Below are 18,054 nucleotides of genomic sequence, written 5' to 3' on the forward strand. Positions count from 1 at the left end.
CTTTGGTCGCCTTCTTTTATTTAGTTTTTTTTTTTTTTCAAACTGGGTTCAGGGGCGTCGGTTTAAGGCACATCTACCCCCTGAAACAGGTGGGACCCCGAAACACTCAGTGTAGGGTGCCTAGGGGCATATTGGAGAGTCACCGATACGATGCGTATCGGCCAATATGCCCCAATACGTTGGCAATATTTTGAATCTTTGATCCTTGATTGAAATTACTTATCAAGGAGAGATATCACCTTCCACGTTTACAAGCTTAGAAGGTTTGCAACAAAGAGGAAAAGATACAACGGTGAAATTGATGGAGAAGGTTCTTCAGCTAATAACAATGACAGGTAAAAGGACAGAAAGCAGGGGTGAAAGGCTAGCAGCAGTGAAGCACTGAAACCCAAAAGGAAAAAATTGGATATCCAAAACAAAGGTCGGCTAAGAACACAGGAAAGAAGCATACACACCACTCAGCAGCAAGATAGATCAGCGGTGACAGAAAGGAAGGGGAAACAAATCATGGACGCATCGCCACAATCAGAATATATCTCAGAGGAGGATCCATTTCTTCAATTTGCTTCAGACCAGAGTTTTTCCCTTTTATGCCCTAGAAAGACTGGTGCATTTCAAATTAGCTGAAACTATCACAGAATTGGAAAGCTTAAGAAGAGATAACAAGAACCCGAAGAGGAAAATGAAAGAGTGCAAGCAAAGGCAAAGCTTCAGAGTTTAAAAGAACTTTTGCAGAGGTGGTGACAGGTGTGTTAAATGCAAAACCAGACTGTCAAGGCTCTTGGATTGGTGGGACTGACAAGGGGGCTGAACAGAGAGAAGTAAAGGTCACTTCAAAAGTCCAAGGAGAGAATGGGCCTAAACAGACTTTAAGTAAAGCAATAAATGGGCCTTCAAAGGGGCTTTTGAAGCAGGACAAGTGTTTGGGTTTGCAAAGTGGGCCATCAGATGGGCCAGGCGGGATAAGTGGTAAAGGGCCAGGTGGGACAAGTAGAATTGGGCCAGGCAGATTAGAGAGGAGGTCACGTGACCCTTTAAGTAACCATGTGACTTTAGAAAAAGACAAAAATAAAGGGGACAATAACTTGGGTGTATCATCGTCCCCTATCCAACCTGTTTCGAGTCCTCCCCAGCCGAGAAGCTCTGTTATGGAGAAATTTGAATGGAGGCCAAGGCTGGTCTGCTACTCAACCACCCCTGAACGACAAAATCCGAGGTTTGATAGAAACAAAGAGGAAGATGGAGATTTTGACTTGGATTGGGTAAGCTGTGAAGAGGAGAATTCAGAAGAAGAGTCTAGTATCGGCAGCACTAAAAGCAGTGCACGGAATGTTCTTCTGGAGGATGTAGATTTAGGAACAAGGCTACTCTTCGAAAACTCTTTGCTGACCCCAACCAAACTTCCTTTGGAACCTCAGAAGAGCGACAGTTTGAAAAGTTCTCCCTTGAGAAGAGAAAACACCCCCATTCAAAGGCAGAGTAGATCCTTCCCTTTCTGAGAGACAAAACCAGGGTGTTCGTAGAGAATTTACAATTTCTCATTGCTCGGAAACAAAAGCTGTAGACGGCTCCCCTTCCCCTGCTAGTTGTTCGAAGGTTAGATTGGAGGAGAACTACCCCAACATCGGCCTTGTTCAGAGTCAGCCTTCTTCGCATGACAGTCCTTTGTTTCTGGGTTTTGGTATGGTTTGTCAATTTTTAGATAATTCTGTCTGTGTTTCAGCTAACCCTCCCCACCCTCCTATGTTTGTGGTCCAGCCTTCAGGTGACACCTATTCTTGTCCAGCAACTGCCAATCCTAGTGTCATTGGAGGCAACAGAAGTGTTAGGAGATATTGAGGTTGTAGAGGATCGTAAGGAGGAAGGGGAGAGAATCTGGGAGATAATAATGCAGCTCTTTGATCAGTTGGTTCAGGTAGAAATACAGTCTAGAAGGTTTGGAGGAGGAAGGTAGTAGTCCAAATCTAAAGTGCTTGAAGGAGGAGAAGGAAGAAAGAAAGAGGGGGTTGAAAGTCAAAAACACGAGGAAAAAACAGGAAAAAACAACAGGGAGAAAGGAAAAGATTAGAAAATAAGGAGTTAGAACCTTCAAAAAAAGGAAAGAAAAAGATGAGTAAGGTGGAGAGGCTGAGATGTGGAGTTGGTTATGAAAAAGGAGGTACAAGCAGAAAGGAAAGGAAATTGGGTTAAGTTAAGAAAAAACTGAAGGGTCTCAACATCTGATTTTCCCATGAAAATAATCAGTTGGAATGTTAGGGGGTTGGGGAGTCAAAGAAAAAGAAGGGTGATTAAGGAAGTTTTTAGAAAAGAAAAACCGGATATTGTTCTAATTCAAGAAACAAAGTTGGAAGAGGTGGATAGAAGATGGGTTAGAAGTTTGTGGTCAGCTAAAGGTTTAAGTTGGGCTTGTGCACAGTCGTGGGGAGCCTCAGGAGGCATCCTAACAATCTGGAAGAATGAGGAGATGGACTGCATTGAAGAACTGATTGGCAACTTTACAGTCACAGTGAAGTTTAGGAGGAAAGAGGATGGATTAGAATGGGCTTTAACTAATGTCTATGGTCCAAATTTATAGAGGGAAAGCGAAGACTTTTGGGAAGAACTGGCAGCCAGGAGTGGGCCTTGGTGTTTGGGGGGAGATTTTATTGTCATTAGATTTCTGAACGAAGAAACAACGAATCCTAGCCATAGGATCACCTCTAGCATGAGGAAATTCAACCTTCTTGTGGAGTCCTTTGAGCCAAGAGAGCTGCCCATGCTACAAACCAGTTTCACTTGGTCCAACTTTCAAGAAGAACCCCTGTCCAATTAGGCTCTTCCTAGACCAACTTCGGATCACTGTCCAATTAGGCTCTCACAAGAGAAATTAGGAGGACCTTGTCTTCGTTTTGAGAACATGTGGCTACTTCATCCTGAATTTCTAAAGAAAGTACAACAGTGGGGGGAAGAAGATCAGGTGGAGTTCAAATGGAAAGGTTATAGATTCTACAAAAAGCTACAAGTTCTAAAAGCTAGGATAAAAGAGTGGAACAAAGAGGAGTTTGGAAGAGTCAAAGAGAGAAAAGAATGGATTGCTAAAAGGATTCAGGAAATTGATATAGAGGGAGCAGAGAGAAGATTAAGAGTAGAAGAAAGGGGAGAAAGGTGGAACTTGAAATAAGAATTAGAGGAAATCTTAAGAAAAGATGAGATAAGTTGGAAACAAAAGTTTAGATGCAAATGGCTCAAGGAGGGAGATGGAAATACTAGATTTTTTCATACCCTGTCAAATGGCAGGAGGAAGAAGAACACTGTGGAGAGGTTGGAATGGAATGGAGAAGTGCTTACAAGGGAGGAAGAGATAGCAAGAGCATTTGTGGACCACTTTATAACCATTTATGATAGTCCTAGCAGGATGAGAGAGGACATTTCTGATTTTCAATGGAAAATAGGGAGTAGAGAACTAATGGAGGAATTGGAAAGAAATTTTGAGATCCAAGAAGTCAAAGATGTTTTCTCAATGGAAAGATCTAAAGCCCCAGGTCCAGATGGATTCACGATGGCCCTTTATCAAGATTGCTGGGAAATCATAGAAGAGGATTTAATGGAGGTGTTTTTAGAATTCTTTGAGAGAGGGAGGATTAATTCAGGTGCTAATGCTACTTTTATAGCTCTGGTCCCCAAAAAGATGGAAGCAAGACACCCAAAGGATTTTAGACCCATTAGTTTGATTGGTAGCATGTATAAGGTCATCTCTAAGGTGTTAGCCTCAAGAATTAAAAAGGTACTTCCTTATATGATCTCTCCAAACCAGGGAGCCTTTGTGTCTGGGAGACAAATCACGGATCAAATCCTTATTGCTAATGAGTGTGTTGATTATAGAAAGAGAAAAGCAGAGAAGGGGTTGATCTGCAAACTTGGTTTGGAAAAGGCTTATGACTTGGTAGATTGGGATTTTTTATTAGAAGTTTTAAGAAACAGAGGTTTTGGAGAAAGGTGGTGTAGATGGGTAAAAGGTTGTGTGACTTCATGCCACTACTCTATTTTGGTGAATGGGGTAGTTAGGGATTTCTTCCCTGCAAAGAGAGGTTTAAGACAAGGGGACCCTCTTTCCCCCTTCCTTTTTACCTTAATAGTGGATGTTTTGAGTGTTATGATCTCCAGAGATGACTCCAAAAATATTTTTCATGGGTGGAGAGTAGGGAGGCAAGAAATAGTGGTTACTCATTTACAATTTGCAAATGATCTCTTTTGTGAGGGAGAGACTGAGGAGATGATGAATCCGAAATTGTTGGTAGAAGGTTTTGAAAAGGTCTCTAATTTGAGAGTGAATTGGAATAAAAGTTGTATGGCTGGGGTTAATAGATCAGATGAGGAGGTGTCTTCCTTGGCTAGGTTGTTAGGCTGTGAGTGGAGTGATTGGCCCATAAAATACTCGGGTTTACCCTGGGGGGAAACCCAAAGTCAAAAAGTTTCTAGTACCCAGTCTTGGAAAGATTCACAAAGCGACTAGCAGGGTGGAAGACGAATTACATCTCTTTAGGAGGTAGAATCAGTTTAATTAAGTCAACTTTAGCAAATTTTCCAGTGTACTTCCTGTCTACCTTCAAAGTGCCTGTCAAGGTGGCAAATCGGTTGGAAAAAGTAATGAGAGGTTTCCTCTGGGAACCTGGGGAGTCAAAAAAGGATCACCTAGTGAAGTGGGAAATGGTCTCTAGGACAAAAGAAAAAGGGGGTTTAGGGATTGGAAATATCCGTCTAAGAAACATAGCACTCTTAGGTAAGTGGTTGTGGAGGTTTCCCAAGGAGCAAGAAAGTGTGTGGCATAGAGTGATAGAATGCATACATGGATTGGCAGCAAATGGATGGGATACTGGTATCAACCCAAGGGCTTCTCGTTCCTCTCCGTGGAAAGACATTGTTGGTATCTTGCCCTCCTTTTCTCCTTTCATCAGGTATGACGCTTGTTCGAGTAATAAGGTCCTTTTTTGGGAGGACGTTTGGGTTGGGGACCAACCTCTTAAGGATAGGTACCCGGCCCTCTACTCCTTGTCCTTGAACAAATTTAAAGTCATCTCTACCTTTCGTGTTTCTAATGAGGCGTGGGATTTAGGGTTTAGAGAGGATTGAGGGAGTCAGAAATAGGGTTGGCAGATGATCTTTTCTCCCTTTTAAATTCAGTGTTTTTGGATCATTCTTATCCTGATAATAGAATTTGGTCTGAAGAGTCCTCCGGTTGTTTTTCATGCTCTTCTTTCTTTAATGCTTTAGTGCACTCTTCCAATTTAGTTTACTCTTTTCCTATAAAAGAAGTGTGGAGTGCTCCTGTACCTCCAAAGGTGAGGGCTTTTTGTTGGGAAGTGGTTCTCTAAAAAATCAACACTTTGGACTTGCTTCAGAAAAAAGACCGAATTGGTTCTTATCCCCTCATGTTTGTAGCCTTTGCTTGAAGAGTGGTGAGACGGTAAATCATCTACTAATATCTTGTCCTTTTGTTACTCTTATTTGGGATTGGTTTTCCTCTCTCTTTGGGTGTAGGTGAGTTCCTCCTACAAGCGTGGTGAATCTTTTTGAATCTAGCTTTTTTCGTCAATCAAAGAAAAGAGGAAGGGTAATGTGGAGAGCAACGAGGACGGCAATTGTTTGGACAGTGTGGGAAGAGAGAAATAACATAATCTTTCAAGGGAAAGAAAAATCAACACATGAAGTCATAGAAGGGATCACCATCAAGATCATACATTGGCTGAAATTGCTCAATCTGTTCAAGGACTTCCCTGTAGATGGCTTAATTAGAGGGTGGAGTGCGGTAGCAGCTTCTTCCTGCCCCTCTTTAGCTATTCAAGAGGACTGGTCGCCCCCGTTATCTTTGGATGTTAAGTTAAACTTTGATGGCAGTTCTATAGGTAATCCAGGACCCTCTAGAATTGGGGGTGTCTTTAGAGATGGGGAGGAAATGTCCTGGCCCTTTATTCTGGCCCGATAGGACTGGGGGACTCTCTTAGAGCAGAAGTTTTGGCACTCCTACAAGGGATCAAGCTGGCTAAATAGCTGGGTTTTCAGCAGTTGGAAGTGGAGGGAGACTCGAAATTGATAATAGGTTGGATGCAAACAAACAGCTTAGGCGCCTGGTCCCTTAAACAACCTGTAAGGGAGATTATGCAACTAACAAGGGGGCTTGAAGTCAGGTTTAAATGGAGTAGGAGATCAGCCAATGCAATGGCTGATACTTTAGCAAAGCAAGGAGTTAGTAGGCAGAACCTTTTTTGGGCCTGTTTATAATCTGTGGAGGGGTCACCTTGTTTTTTGAAGGTGACAGTTGTACTAAGTTTCTTAAAGAATTAATGAAAGTTACTGTTTCCAATCAAAAAAAAAAAGTATAAGCATGTTGTTCTGTCATGAACTTCTTGCAATGTATTGTTTCTATTTTGAGGTATGAAACACAGAATTACAGAATCACAATCACAAAGGAATTATATTCTTTTAGGATACGAAAATAGGGCCACAAAACATCCAACAAGCACAATTATCAATCGTTACATAACCACTCTCAAGAAAAGTGGTGAAGAAAATAGACCAAAAAATAACTTGATAGTGCAATCCAGTTATAATTTCTGAAACACATTTTTTTACTTGTGGTGGGGAGATTTATCCTAGGAGATCAAGAAGGATTAACAAAGCAAAGGAATTAGACTCTTTCAAATTACTGTTGGGGAAATCTCACTGAAGCACGCCCCCACAAATTTTTACTTCACCGTACACTCACAACAGTTTAAAACTTCCAACACTCCCACTAAATCACACCATACCCCCCCCCCCCCCCCGTGTCACTTTTCCCAACTGTATGGTAAAGTAAAAATTTGTGGGGTGGAAATAAATGAAGATTCCCCTACACACACACAGACATACATACATATGCATATATACGATATTAGTTTATCAATTACAGTCAGAATTACAATATTAATGATATTCGGCAAATGTACATCAGAGAAACTTAACTCCCCTAAGATATAGCAAGCCTCAGATAGCCTTCTTAAGACTTACCTCTGACTCACAGACTCCAAAAACAATTAACTTCAGTTAATCTTAGCTTAGCTCTGTCATGTTATTTGATGACCTAGGAATCCAAATGTATGTTCTCAGTTCAACTGATCAAAAAAAATGTATGTTCTTAGTTCAGCTGCCAATTTTTTATTTCCCTCATCAAATATCTGTATCTCCATGCTTCAATTTCATCATTCTTCATCCATTCTTTTGTTTTAAAAAGGACAAAGTATTGATTCTGTACTAAATTCAGATAAAACTACAAGCAGGATCTCTGTACAATTGGGGATATACACCATTACATCTGAAAAGCAATTACAGAAAAAATAGATTGTATATTTTAAGGTTTTACAAAAAGATGATCAAAAGCAAAAAAGAGCTATATAGTCTTCTTCCCTTAAAGAGTCTGTCATTTGCCATCCATGAACACAGCATTCCCATTACATCTTTAGCCACCTCATCCTCTGTCCTTTACTGGTTCTCATATGCTGCTATTCCTTTCAGCCCAGATTGCCTAAAAGACAGCTGCCAGAGTGACCCTCCATGCTACATTACCACTCTTATTCAGTCCCTTCAAATACCAAACCACCCATGAAACTCATCATATCTGCCAGGAAATACCCCTTTACTGCAAAAAGCTGAAGAATTTTTCATCCATATTCTGTAAGAAAATTCACAATGTAGCAAAAGGTGATTATCTGATTCCTCAAATCTGTGACACAGGACACACCCCAAATCATCAACCTAAATGCCCCTCATTATCAAGTTATCCCGTGCCAAAATATTTCATCCATCCTATAACAACCTGTGAGTCCCCCTTCAATCAAAATAACATTGAAGTTTAAAGATTTAGCCAACCGAAGGCCCTATAACACAGCCATAACTTATGTCCTCAAAAGAATCGCCAAATCCTATTGGTCCTGAATATACTGCCAATATGCTTCCCCTCAAATTTCAAATGACAGCCACTATACCTGATGGACCTGAATTTCCTATATTACATCCATTGAAATTCAGTTTGGTCCAATTTGAGGTCAGACAGTTATTGATGCGAAGGAGAATGCCACCCGTTGCCAATTCCTGAGAATATCAACAGTTGAGAAGTGTCTGAAGGTTTCCAAAGTCTCGACCCAATGGATGACTTATATCTAAACAATTCCATTGATTGCTTCAGTTCCCTTGCTTTATTCCATAAACAATTGCGCATGTCTCTCCTCCCAAATGCATCAAAGTATGGCCGCCCTAGCACACCTCCATAAGATTCCACCGCTCTCTTATAGTAGTGAAAAGAAAGTGGAACTAAACAAGTTAATCAAATCATCTGGGATCGACCGACAGCTGAACAATGAACAGAAAAAGTGGCACCAAGATGGCCTCCATCATTGAATCATGACGCAAGTATTGATTTTGCCATGAAAGCTTAACTAAGTGAGAGCCCTGATTTTGAGAGGAACCATTCCTAACCATAGAGCCTTCACGTCAGTTCTAAAGAAAGAGGATGGAAAGGAGCACCAAGTCTTGAAGGAGGCACACGAGAACAGACCATGTGAGGTGAGTCTAGATCCTAAGGTCAGTACAAGATTCAAGCAAGGAGAACATCTTTAACGTAGTCTAAAACAGCCAATGCTTCAGACACTTTGAAGTCCCTTAAACCCTTTAAGTCCCAAGTCCAAATTCAAACCTTGTGAGTAGGAAGAAACACACTAAAGATGGTTTTATTATGATGATAAGAAAAAGAGTAAAGAGAGAGAAGTCTGTCCTTCAAAGAAATATCACCCCACCAAAGGTCCTCCAAAAATCTAGTTTTATTCCAATTGCAAGCGCCATATCTCAAGAATTGAGAAAAGGCAGGGAATAAGGCTGAAATAGCTTTCCAGGAGAAGTTAAAGATGCTCCAGCATCTAAGTCGGAATCCCAATCATCTGAAGAAAGACCAAAAATGCTCTTAATAACTTCATGCCACAGTCCACCTAAACCCAAAGGAAACCACATAGCCACTTGCTTAGGAGAGAACAGTTCTTGTACTCAAGGTTCAAAGTATCAATACAGGCGTATCAGACTTTGTATCAACACGCTTTCACTTATTTTAGTTTTCTTTTTTCCAAACATGTTCATAGGGGTCAGTTAGAGACCTGGCTACCCCATGAAACAGGTCTTACCCCGAAACTCCCCTTATTTCGTGTATCAGTGACCCACTGGTACAATACGTATCGACCAATACGGGCCGATACGTGACAAAATTTTGAATCTTGCTTGTACTCTATCCTCCCTAAGCCTAATCACCCTCTTTCTTGCTTTTGCAAATAGTCTTCTAGTTAACTAAATTGTCCTTAGTAGACTAACTTGGCTCCCACAGAAAATCCCTTATTATCTTATCAATCGTTTTGGACTAAGAAGGGCTCTTAACGACCAATAGGAAATATATAGGTGGATTTGATAGTGTCACCTTGATCATCAGGATCCTACCTCCAAAGAAATATAGCTTCTCTTCCAAGTTGCCAGTTTCTTTTCAGTCTTTAAGTTAATGAAAACTGTTCAATTATCTCTCTAAGTCCTTTTGTGGCTATTCAATAAAAATCTGGAATAATCAGAAGACCATTTTCCATGACAAGCAAAACTAAATTTAACAAATCCTAACTTATTGGTACAGCCAATTGATCTGATCCATGGGTTAATATTAAATAGAAAGTAGAGCATCCCTAGCATACCCCTGGCAAACAAATCTAACAACAATTCTATAACACAAATGCAAAGTTCATCAACTGAAAATAATCTAGCTAACAATTCTAACTCTGTATGATCATATTATCCTAACCATAGAATTTAAAAGCTGGAAAGCCCAAAAAGGAAGATTTCAAAAGCCTGTGGGATACCATGCAAAAATAATCTAGCTAACAATTCTAGCTCTGTATGATCATATCATAAAAGCTGGAAAGCCCAAAAAGGAAGATTTCAAAAGCCTGTGTGATACCATGCAGACATCTTCTTTCCCCCTATTCATAGCATCATATGCCCATCTTCAAAGACAGGTAACTGTGGACAGTATAAGCCTAGAAGCTACCAAATCACACTGTCTTGACCAACACAGAAAAAAAAAAGGAACAAACAATTTTGATATAGAATGAGTAAGTCACTTACTTTGGAGGTCAACTCATCTAAGGCTGGATAAGCATCAGTCTCCAGTTCCGTTGTACGTGCACCAAGAAAACTACAAATAGCTTCAAGTGCTACTTCTAGGGCTCGAAATTCAAATGGAGACTCTACAGTGCATGAGTTAGCATGGTTAAGATGCCACACAGTAACAAGTATCATACTTAAAGGAAAAAACAAAGAAAAATTGCGTCAAATTTTTAAACTGAAAAGGAAAGGCAACATCCTAACAAGAAAATGGTGCCATGTCCCACCCAAAAAAAATCAATATAACTATTATCTTTTCATTTGGCTCACTCAGAATCTTCTTCCCTCTTTATTTTATCTTATTTTATTTTACTTAATTTGTTTTGGGCCAACTCAAAATCATTAAAAACAGAAAGTTACAAAAGAGAAATAAAACCTTGCAGAAACAGAATGAAGTATCACTTAGTACAACATACCATCCTCTTCACTCACTTCAGCATCATTGTGCCTATCCTGGTTCTCCTTCCGGTCTCCTTGGGCATGGCGGGCATTTACAGGGGGCAATCGCCTTTTAAGTTCTTCCACAATGGGAATAACATTATCATCATGCGGATCTCTAAGAAACACCTATTCAAAAGACAATACAAGTAGTTAACTTCTGAGAGAAGACAGGCTTTTCTTTTCATTTTTTAACGCTTTTTTTGTCATACAGGCTGGACACTCATGCTTGAAATTACTTAGAACTAAATAGAGGTCTATCTACAGACAGGAAGTTTCACAATTTCAACCATAAAATGAAAGAACACAACGAGCAAGTCACTAAAGATGGAAAATCTAACTTCTCCAGCTAAGAATTCAGGCACCAGCAATATTGAGACTACAGAAACAAGAATGAACAAGTAAGGATAATATGGGAAAAGGAAAGAACCAATAAAAGCTCACCTCCTCTGCAGTGATTATTGCTTTAATGTGCTGACGAATACCAAAGTCCAAGACAAAACCCCCAATAGTAAAATGAAATTAGCAACACAAAGATACCCAAAAACGCAAAGCCACCGAAAAATAAACAAAAGATAAATGACGCTCACCTCCAAATTGAGCACAATGGCCTTTTCTCGGCCTAATATCGTCGAAGGATATGATAACAGAGGATCAAGGATCCGAAGATCTCTTGCATGAATCTGAACCCGGTGCATAATGGCATACTTGTCGACATCCAGGATCGTCCCCTCTCCGGTACAATCCAACAAAATCCAACTCCTCGAGACGGCGGTTTTCTTCTTCAAGGCGGCTTGAGGATCTACAGGGACGACGTATCCGTCTCGAGCCATCCCTGACCATCCCAAATCACATCCCAGGAAAACAAACCCTAGTCGAATTGCACATATAGATCCCAGAACCAGTAAAAAAAGCTAACGAGCTTTCCCCAAGGTTTCCCGAAAAGGAGGATTCCCGCAATCAAACGAGAATCCGATACCATGCGGAAAACCTTGACAAATAACCTGTTCTTTTGGCAAAGAACGATTGTAATTAAAATTCAGTTTGGAGAGAAAACCCCACAAATCGCCATAAACCGATACGCCGAAGCTCTGAGGTCGTTACATGGCGTATAGGCGCGCGACGGCGCGAGGGAGAAAGAGAGTAATTAGTGAGCAGTTTAAAATAGTCTTCTTTTTAGGCTAAGCACCGGAGACTTGCTTTCTTCGATAGTCTTCAGCAAACAAAACAAAAATGAGCTGAGATTTCCTGCATTAATTAATGACGGAACTGGGAAATATTAACATTACAATTACCCTTATTGTAATATACAATGAGGTCGACCTCAAATACTCGCAACCGTTGGATACAGATGAAGGATGTTTACGGCACGTGCCTTTCCAACCGCCCCCGCCTCAAGGTTGAATCATCATGAATGCCACGTGATGGAGCAAAGTATAGGGCCCACCGACGAAAACAAGCGGTTTGGATCTTGGAAGAGCACTCTCATCTTCTATGTAGCCCGACTGCTACATAATTATAGCCGTACGGTTCACCTCGTCGGAATTATGAGTAGGATCCACCACGAGATAAGGCCCTAGTGATGAGTTGAAATCTGCGCCCCACCCGATTCCGCCCCACAAACGGGACGTCCGTTAGCCCCCAAAAGTCTCAAACCATTTCATTCGAAAGATTACAATTTCATTCAAAAGATTAGGATATTTCAAAGTTCCCTTTTCCTTCGTCAGAGTTCCCTTCTCCTTTTCCGGCACCGGTGACCTACATGACAACCGGCGGTATTCTTTCACTCACATTTTCACACATTCTTTATTTTTCTTTCTTTTTTGATATTTTCGTTTTTCAAAAATCAAAGAAACCGGCAGCAGAGTTCTCTTCTCCTTCTCCGTTTATCCACAAGTTATACCTCATTCATGGCAATTTTATGAGTGATATCAATCCTTCAAACCATGTTGCCAAGTAGAAATTCAAGGTCATTTGGGGTTAATTTGGTTTAATTTGGCTCATTCCATGAAAGAAGCAAGCACCTTTTTGATCTCCCAGGGATGGACACAGGACTAGGCCTAAACATCAGACCTGAAAGAGAGTTTTTAGGCCTCAAGGAAATCCTGATTTTGTGTCCATTTCCTCCGAAGGATGCTTGTGCCCATGGAATGACCGACCAAAAGTAAACTCTTTGGGATCCTTCTCAAGAGCCCCATGGAGAGAGAGAGAGACCTAAAAGTCGTTATTGACTAGCATTCCAACGGTGCAAAAAACATTGGAGAAGATGGATGTTACAATCTGAATCTCCATTACCAGAGAATAGGTTACGCCCTGGTTCAATTTCTTGTACATGAGCTCAATCAAAGGAGGCGTCAATCTATTAATCAGAGTTGCGCTGACTGTCATAGTGAAACCCATGTAATACTGTGTATTGGATTCATTAGCAAGGCAAGTCAGAGCTTGCATGCAGGGCAAGAACTATTGCACCTATGGTCGACAAAACAACTGAGTTTATGGAGTAAAACAAGAACCTTTGCCCAACCAGAAGGAATGCAAACACTGTTGTGAAGATCAACTGAGTGGAACCTATCAAACCATCGGTTGAGACGGGTATACGAGACAAACCAAAGCCATATAAGTAGTTAGCGAAGCCATTGGCAAGGTCGAGAATTGTGCAGGCAGCAAATAGATAGGTATTCATGAAGAAGAACTTGGCATCTTTATCGTTTTTAACTCTGCCGCCAATTTCTCTAATTTCTGGAAAAGGAAAATATCAAAAAAAAGAAAGAAAAAAAATGTGTGAAAGAGCTGGAGAGTACCGCCCGTTATTGTTGTAGGTCACCGGTGTTGGAGAAGGAGAAGGGAACTCTGACAAGGGAGAAAGGAACTTTGAGATACCCTAGTCTTTCGAATGAAATGGTTTAAGACTTTTGGGGGGTAACGGAAGGGGCTAATGGACGTCCCATTAGCCCTGCATGTGCTACTAGCAAAACCGTGTGAAGGGACAAGTGGCACACATTGAACATGTGGGGCATTTGTGGGGCTAAACCGGGTGGGGTGCAGATTTGAACTCCCTAGTGATAGACCAATCAATAGTCCAGGCCAACGGATCTTAAACCAGGGCTGTCAATGTATCGGATATGGATTTCTACCCAAAAAAATGTATTGGATATGGAGAAATCGTTAATGCCTATTGGATTGAATTGGATTGGAACATAACCTATTATATCACTTGGATTGGATTGGATTAGGTATTCGGTAACAACTCAATCCAATGTCAAGTCAAAGGTTTTAAGCATGATTTTAAAAAACGACTTGGAAATGGAATCGTTTTGACCATATTTTTGGTTCGACCATCAAGTTCAAATGGATGGCCTATTCTGATAATAAAAATTAAAAAAAATAATAAAATAATTAAAAATAAAAAAGCCAAAACCATTAAATAGATTGATGGATCAACGATTTGACTGTCCAAATTAACGAGTCATTGATTGATTCAACGGTTTTTAACCAAAAACTGAATTTAAAATAAAATAGAATTAATCGCCTGAACAATTCCCAGGCCAAACGATCTAACCGTCAAAATCAACAGTGATTCAAATACCATGATTTATCAATTCTATTGACTTTTGATGTTAATATGTGGCAGGGTAAGAAATCATCAACCTCGGTAAAACTCTACCTGGATATTGTATGTGCATCGGTTGTTATTCAACAGTTACAAACTTCTATGAACCTACTACAAACCGTTACAAATATGATTATCTGAATTCGATTGTTATTCAATTGTTACAAACCAATATCTAATCTTTACAAACTCTTATAAATCCATAGTCAATTGCTACAAAGTGTTATAAACCCCTATTGACACAAAAAAAAATACGGTTTTGGTGTCTTTACCAATGTGAATGGTTTTGATTTCTATTTCTAAAACGCAAGTGTCACTACCGGTCAATGATGTCACAGCGGTTTTTGTTATAGAAAAGAAAACCATTCCATTACCATCGGCAAAATACCTCCTAAAATGTTGTGCCAAAATTTCTAGTATTCAAATTGTCTTCATTGTTGTCATGAAACTTTCATGTTAAAATTTTACCGGTTTAAGGTTGGTTTTATTTGCAAGAATAGGGTCTGGAATTAGAATGGTACTGTTTGGTTGGGTGGAATCAGAATTCCATTTCTATTTTTAGTGGAATGGCATTCTCTATAGCCATTCCCTCTCCCTCCTTTGGGAATGAAAATTCATTCCAGTGAATTCTGATTCTCATTTCAAATATAGTCTAAACCAAACAACTGACTCAGGTTCCAAGGGGTTTTGATTCCGATCCTGATAGTAAACCAAATGGACCATAAATAAATGGGGCTCCACCCAAATAAACACACAAAATCCATATATGCTCCCCATTGAACTCCCCACAACATTTTTTAGCTGTACATGAAGAATATCTATTGTAATTACATGTTCTCATTCATGCCAATGCATGGCTGCATTGATATGGATTGTGATGAGGGCGGATTTGGCCCTCCAGTCACATCGTGACACATGGCATCTTGGAACAGTTGTATGACACATGGACACCAACTAAGCAATGATTTGGAATCCCAAATTGTGGTTCGTTTTCACTCTGACCTAATGACTTCGACCACAACTTAGCCTGGCTAGGAGCACCTCATCTAGGGCCGACCTTTAGCACCTCGTCACTCGCCGATGTGACCTCGACGCAAGAAGCGACCTCCCTCGAGGGCTTGCCGACCTGACTGAGGTTCAGGAAGTGACCTGCGAGTTGTGCTTGCTGACAAATTCGGCATGCATATCCCGACACTCCCAAGTTTCTTGGAAGTTGGCCCACGTACCAAGTGTTCTGGAGGATGGTCAACATGCGTAGCGGTTACCTCCAGGGGTCTCGGACCAGTTAGGTGACCTCCCGGAAATCTTGGATGCGGTGCATGAAGCTCACTTCAAAAAAAGCCTATATAAAGGCACCAACCCCAATGACACGAGAAGGTACACACGATTATTTGCTCACTAGCTCTCTCTACACTCAAGCTTTTAGCTCGCAACCAAGATAACACAATACTGACTTAAGCGTCGGAGAGACCTCGCCGGGTTAGCCCACCCTGGGTTCTCTGATCTATTTTCTTGCAGTTCGAACCAGCTCACTATGCAACCAACTTCCAAGTCATCTTTCAGCTAGGAGCTTCTAGATCACGCACCAACAGATTGGTATGGGGAACAAATAAGAATTCACCAACTAAATGTTGTAAATGCACAACTCACATTGCATTAATGCACTTGTTAGCAAAATTAGATAAAAAAATGGTAAATTACAAAGACCCCTTGTACTATGGGTCTATGATAAAGACCCCCCATACTTTGTTTTGCAACAAAGACCCCCATGTACCATGACTGTGAGACAAAGACCCTCTTTCATTAGCCTTCCATTGAAATCCGTCGTTGCAATATTTTTTAATCTCCATACTACCCTTATAATAACTATTCGGAGAAAAATAGTTTTCATCTTCCCTGACCTTACGTTACACGAACAGTAGCGGCAGTAGTTATTGCAGCGGCAACGGACTTCTGAAGTCCTCCCTTTCTCTCCCTCCCCCCCCCACGCCCCCGATCTCTCTTCTTCCCCTTCTCCGTTCTCTCCTCCCCTTTCTTCTTCCTGATTTCCTCTATTTTTCATTCCTTGCAAGTAAATGATCTAAGCCAGATGAGGAAGTGTATCCTCCTTGATATTGTAGGTTTTGAGTTGAACCACTCTCGAGCCTTCCACTTGTCCCTTTAGAGAGTTCTAGTTGTCCACAAATCGCGACGGCCGAGCTGCAGAGTGTTCCCCATCTTCTCTCACTCATGTACCCATGGCAACGGTCGAAGTCGTTAAGCCAAGGAAGATGCCTCTGCCTGGTTGAGGCGGGGTGGTCGACCACGGACTCAGCGAAGAGGAAGTGCGAGTCCAGGAAATCGCAGAGATTGTGAACAGCATGGTGGAGCACTCGCGTAGAGGAGAGAACTTTGATATGAATGCCCTCAAATCCGTAGCTTGTCGCAAATATGGCCTCGCTTGTGCCCCCAAACTCGTCGAGATGATAGCGGTGGTGCCAGAATTGGAACGCGAGTCTCTGCTCCCTCGCCTCTGAGCCAAGCCCGCCCACACCACTTCTGGTATTGCCGTTTGTGGCTATCATGTCGAAGCCCCATCATTGTCCACACATCGCTACCACCAAGAACATCTATGTGTATTGCCCTGGTGAATCTGATTATGATTTTGATACAACACCCAGTCTTGTGTACTCAGTAAGAGACGTCAAATGGCACCAGATGATTGGTGGCGTTTTCCACTGCAACCTACAGCTCGACTTCGTCGATCTTGTCCGAATCTATGCTCAAAACAACATTCTTTCGACATATGAAGTTGAACTATGGGGCATTGTTCTTGAGCCCCACGAGTCGAAGCACGTCTCCAACTCTATACCGATACGGTCCTGTTCAAGATAAAAAAACTCAATTCATTAATAACACATTGGATCAAGAAGAATGGGATTCGTAAGTGTAATCTTACAAGTATGAGTAATCTTAATTATTTACCTACATAAGTCCCTTACTAGCTCCCTACTCCATTAGACTAACCACTTTCTTCTTGTTTTAACAACTTCATTAGATTACAGTCATAAAACAACTTCAGCTCAAAACCTACAATATCAAGGAGGATACATTTCCTCATCTGGCTTAGATCATTCACCTTCAAGGAATGAAAAACAAAGGAAATCGGGAAGAAGAAAGGGGAAGGGGAAGGAGAGAGATTGTGGGAGAGAGAGAGAGAGAAAGGGAGAGAGAGGGAGGACTTTGGAAGTCCGCCGCTGCTGTTCATGTTTCATGAGGTCGGGGAAGATGAATAGTGTTTTCCTTTGAATAGTTATTACAAGGGTAGTATAGGGATTAAAAAATATTGCAATGACGGATTTCAACGGAAGGGGGTCTTTGTTTCACGGTCATAGTACATGGGGGGTCTTTGTCGCAAAACAAAGTACAGGGGGTCTTTATCACAAACTCCATAGTACAGGGGGGTCTTTGTAATTTACCCAAAAATATTGTCATTATACATCAACCCCCCACAAGGGGACATTGCACAACACATCCCAACAGTGTATTGAGAACATCTCCCAATGATAGTACAAAAAATGATGAAGTATCATCAGGAGATGTTCCCAATACACGTGTTGTGGGACATTGTGAGGTGTCCCCTTGTGGGGGGCTGATGTGAACTCCATCAGCATTGCTCATGTTGTAAATGACCAATGGGCCAAGTGCTTTTTTTTTGCAAAGAAAAGAGATAGCATTACAGAAGAGCCAAATTACAAAGTTTTCCTTGTCTACAAGTATAGAAATAAGATTCTAGCCGAGGGGGAGGATTTACAATGTAACAAAAA

At 41.0% G+C, this 18,054-nt stretch overlaps 1 protein-coding gene across 2 annotated transcripts in view; it reads right to left on the reverse strand.

Moving 5' to 3' along the window:
• LOC104612434 (magnesium transporter MRS2-I-like) overlaps window positions 1-11,909 on the reverse strand; it is a 35,524-nt gene extending 23,615 nt beyond the window's left edge. For both annotated transcript variants that reach the window (XM_010279848.3, XM_010279847.3), the window contains exons 1-4: window positions 11,229-11,909; window positions 11,083-11,112; window positions 10,617-10,767; window positions 10,162-10,283 (exon numbers count right to left, since the gene is read on the reverse strand). In XM_010279848.3, the coding sequence (XP_010278150.1) occupies window positions 10,162-10,283; window positions 10,617-10,767; window positions 11,083-11,112; window positions 11,229-11,471 (546 nt within the window). In that variant the 5' untranslated portion in view covers window positions 11,472-11,909. The remainder of the gene's footprint in view (window positions 1-10,161; window positions 10,284-10,616; window positions 10,768-11,082; window positions 11,113-11,228) is intronic.
• Between the last annotated feature and the right edge of the window lie 6,145 nt (window positions 11,910-18,054).

This window comes from Nelumbo nucifera, chromosome 1 (assembly GCF_055504915.1).
Source record: "Nelumbo nucifera cultivar China Antique chromosome 1, China Antique-T2T, whole genome shotgun sequence".
In the NCBI taxonomy this organism is placed as follows: Eukaryota; Viridiplantae; Streptophyta; class Magnoliopsida; order Proteales; family Nelumbonaceae; genus Nelumbo; species Nelumbo nucifera.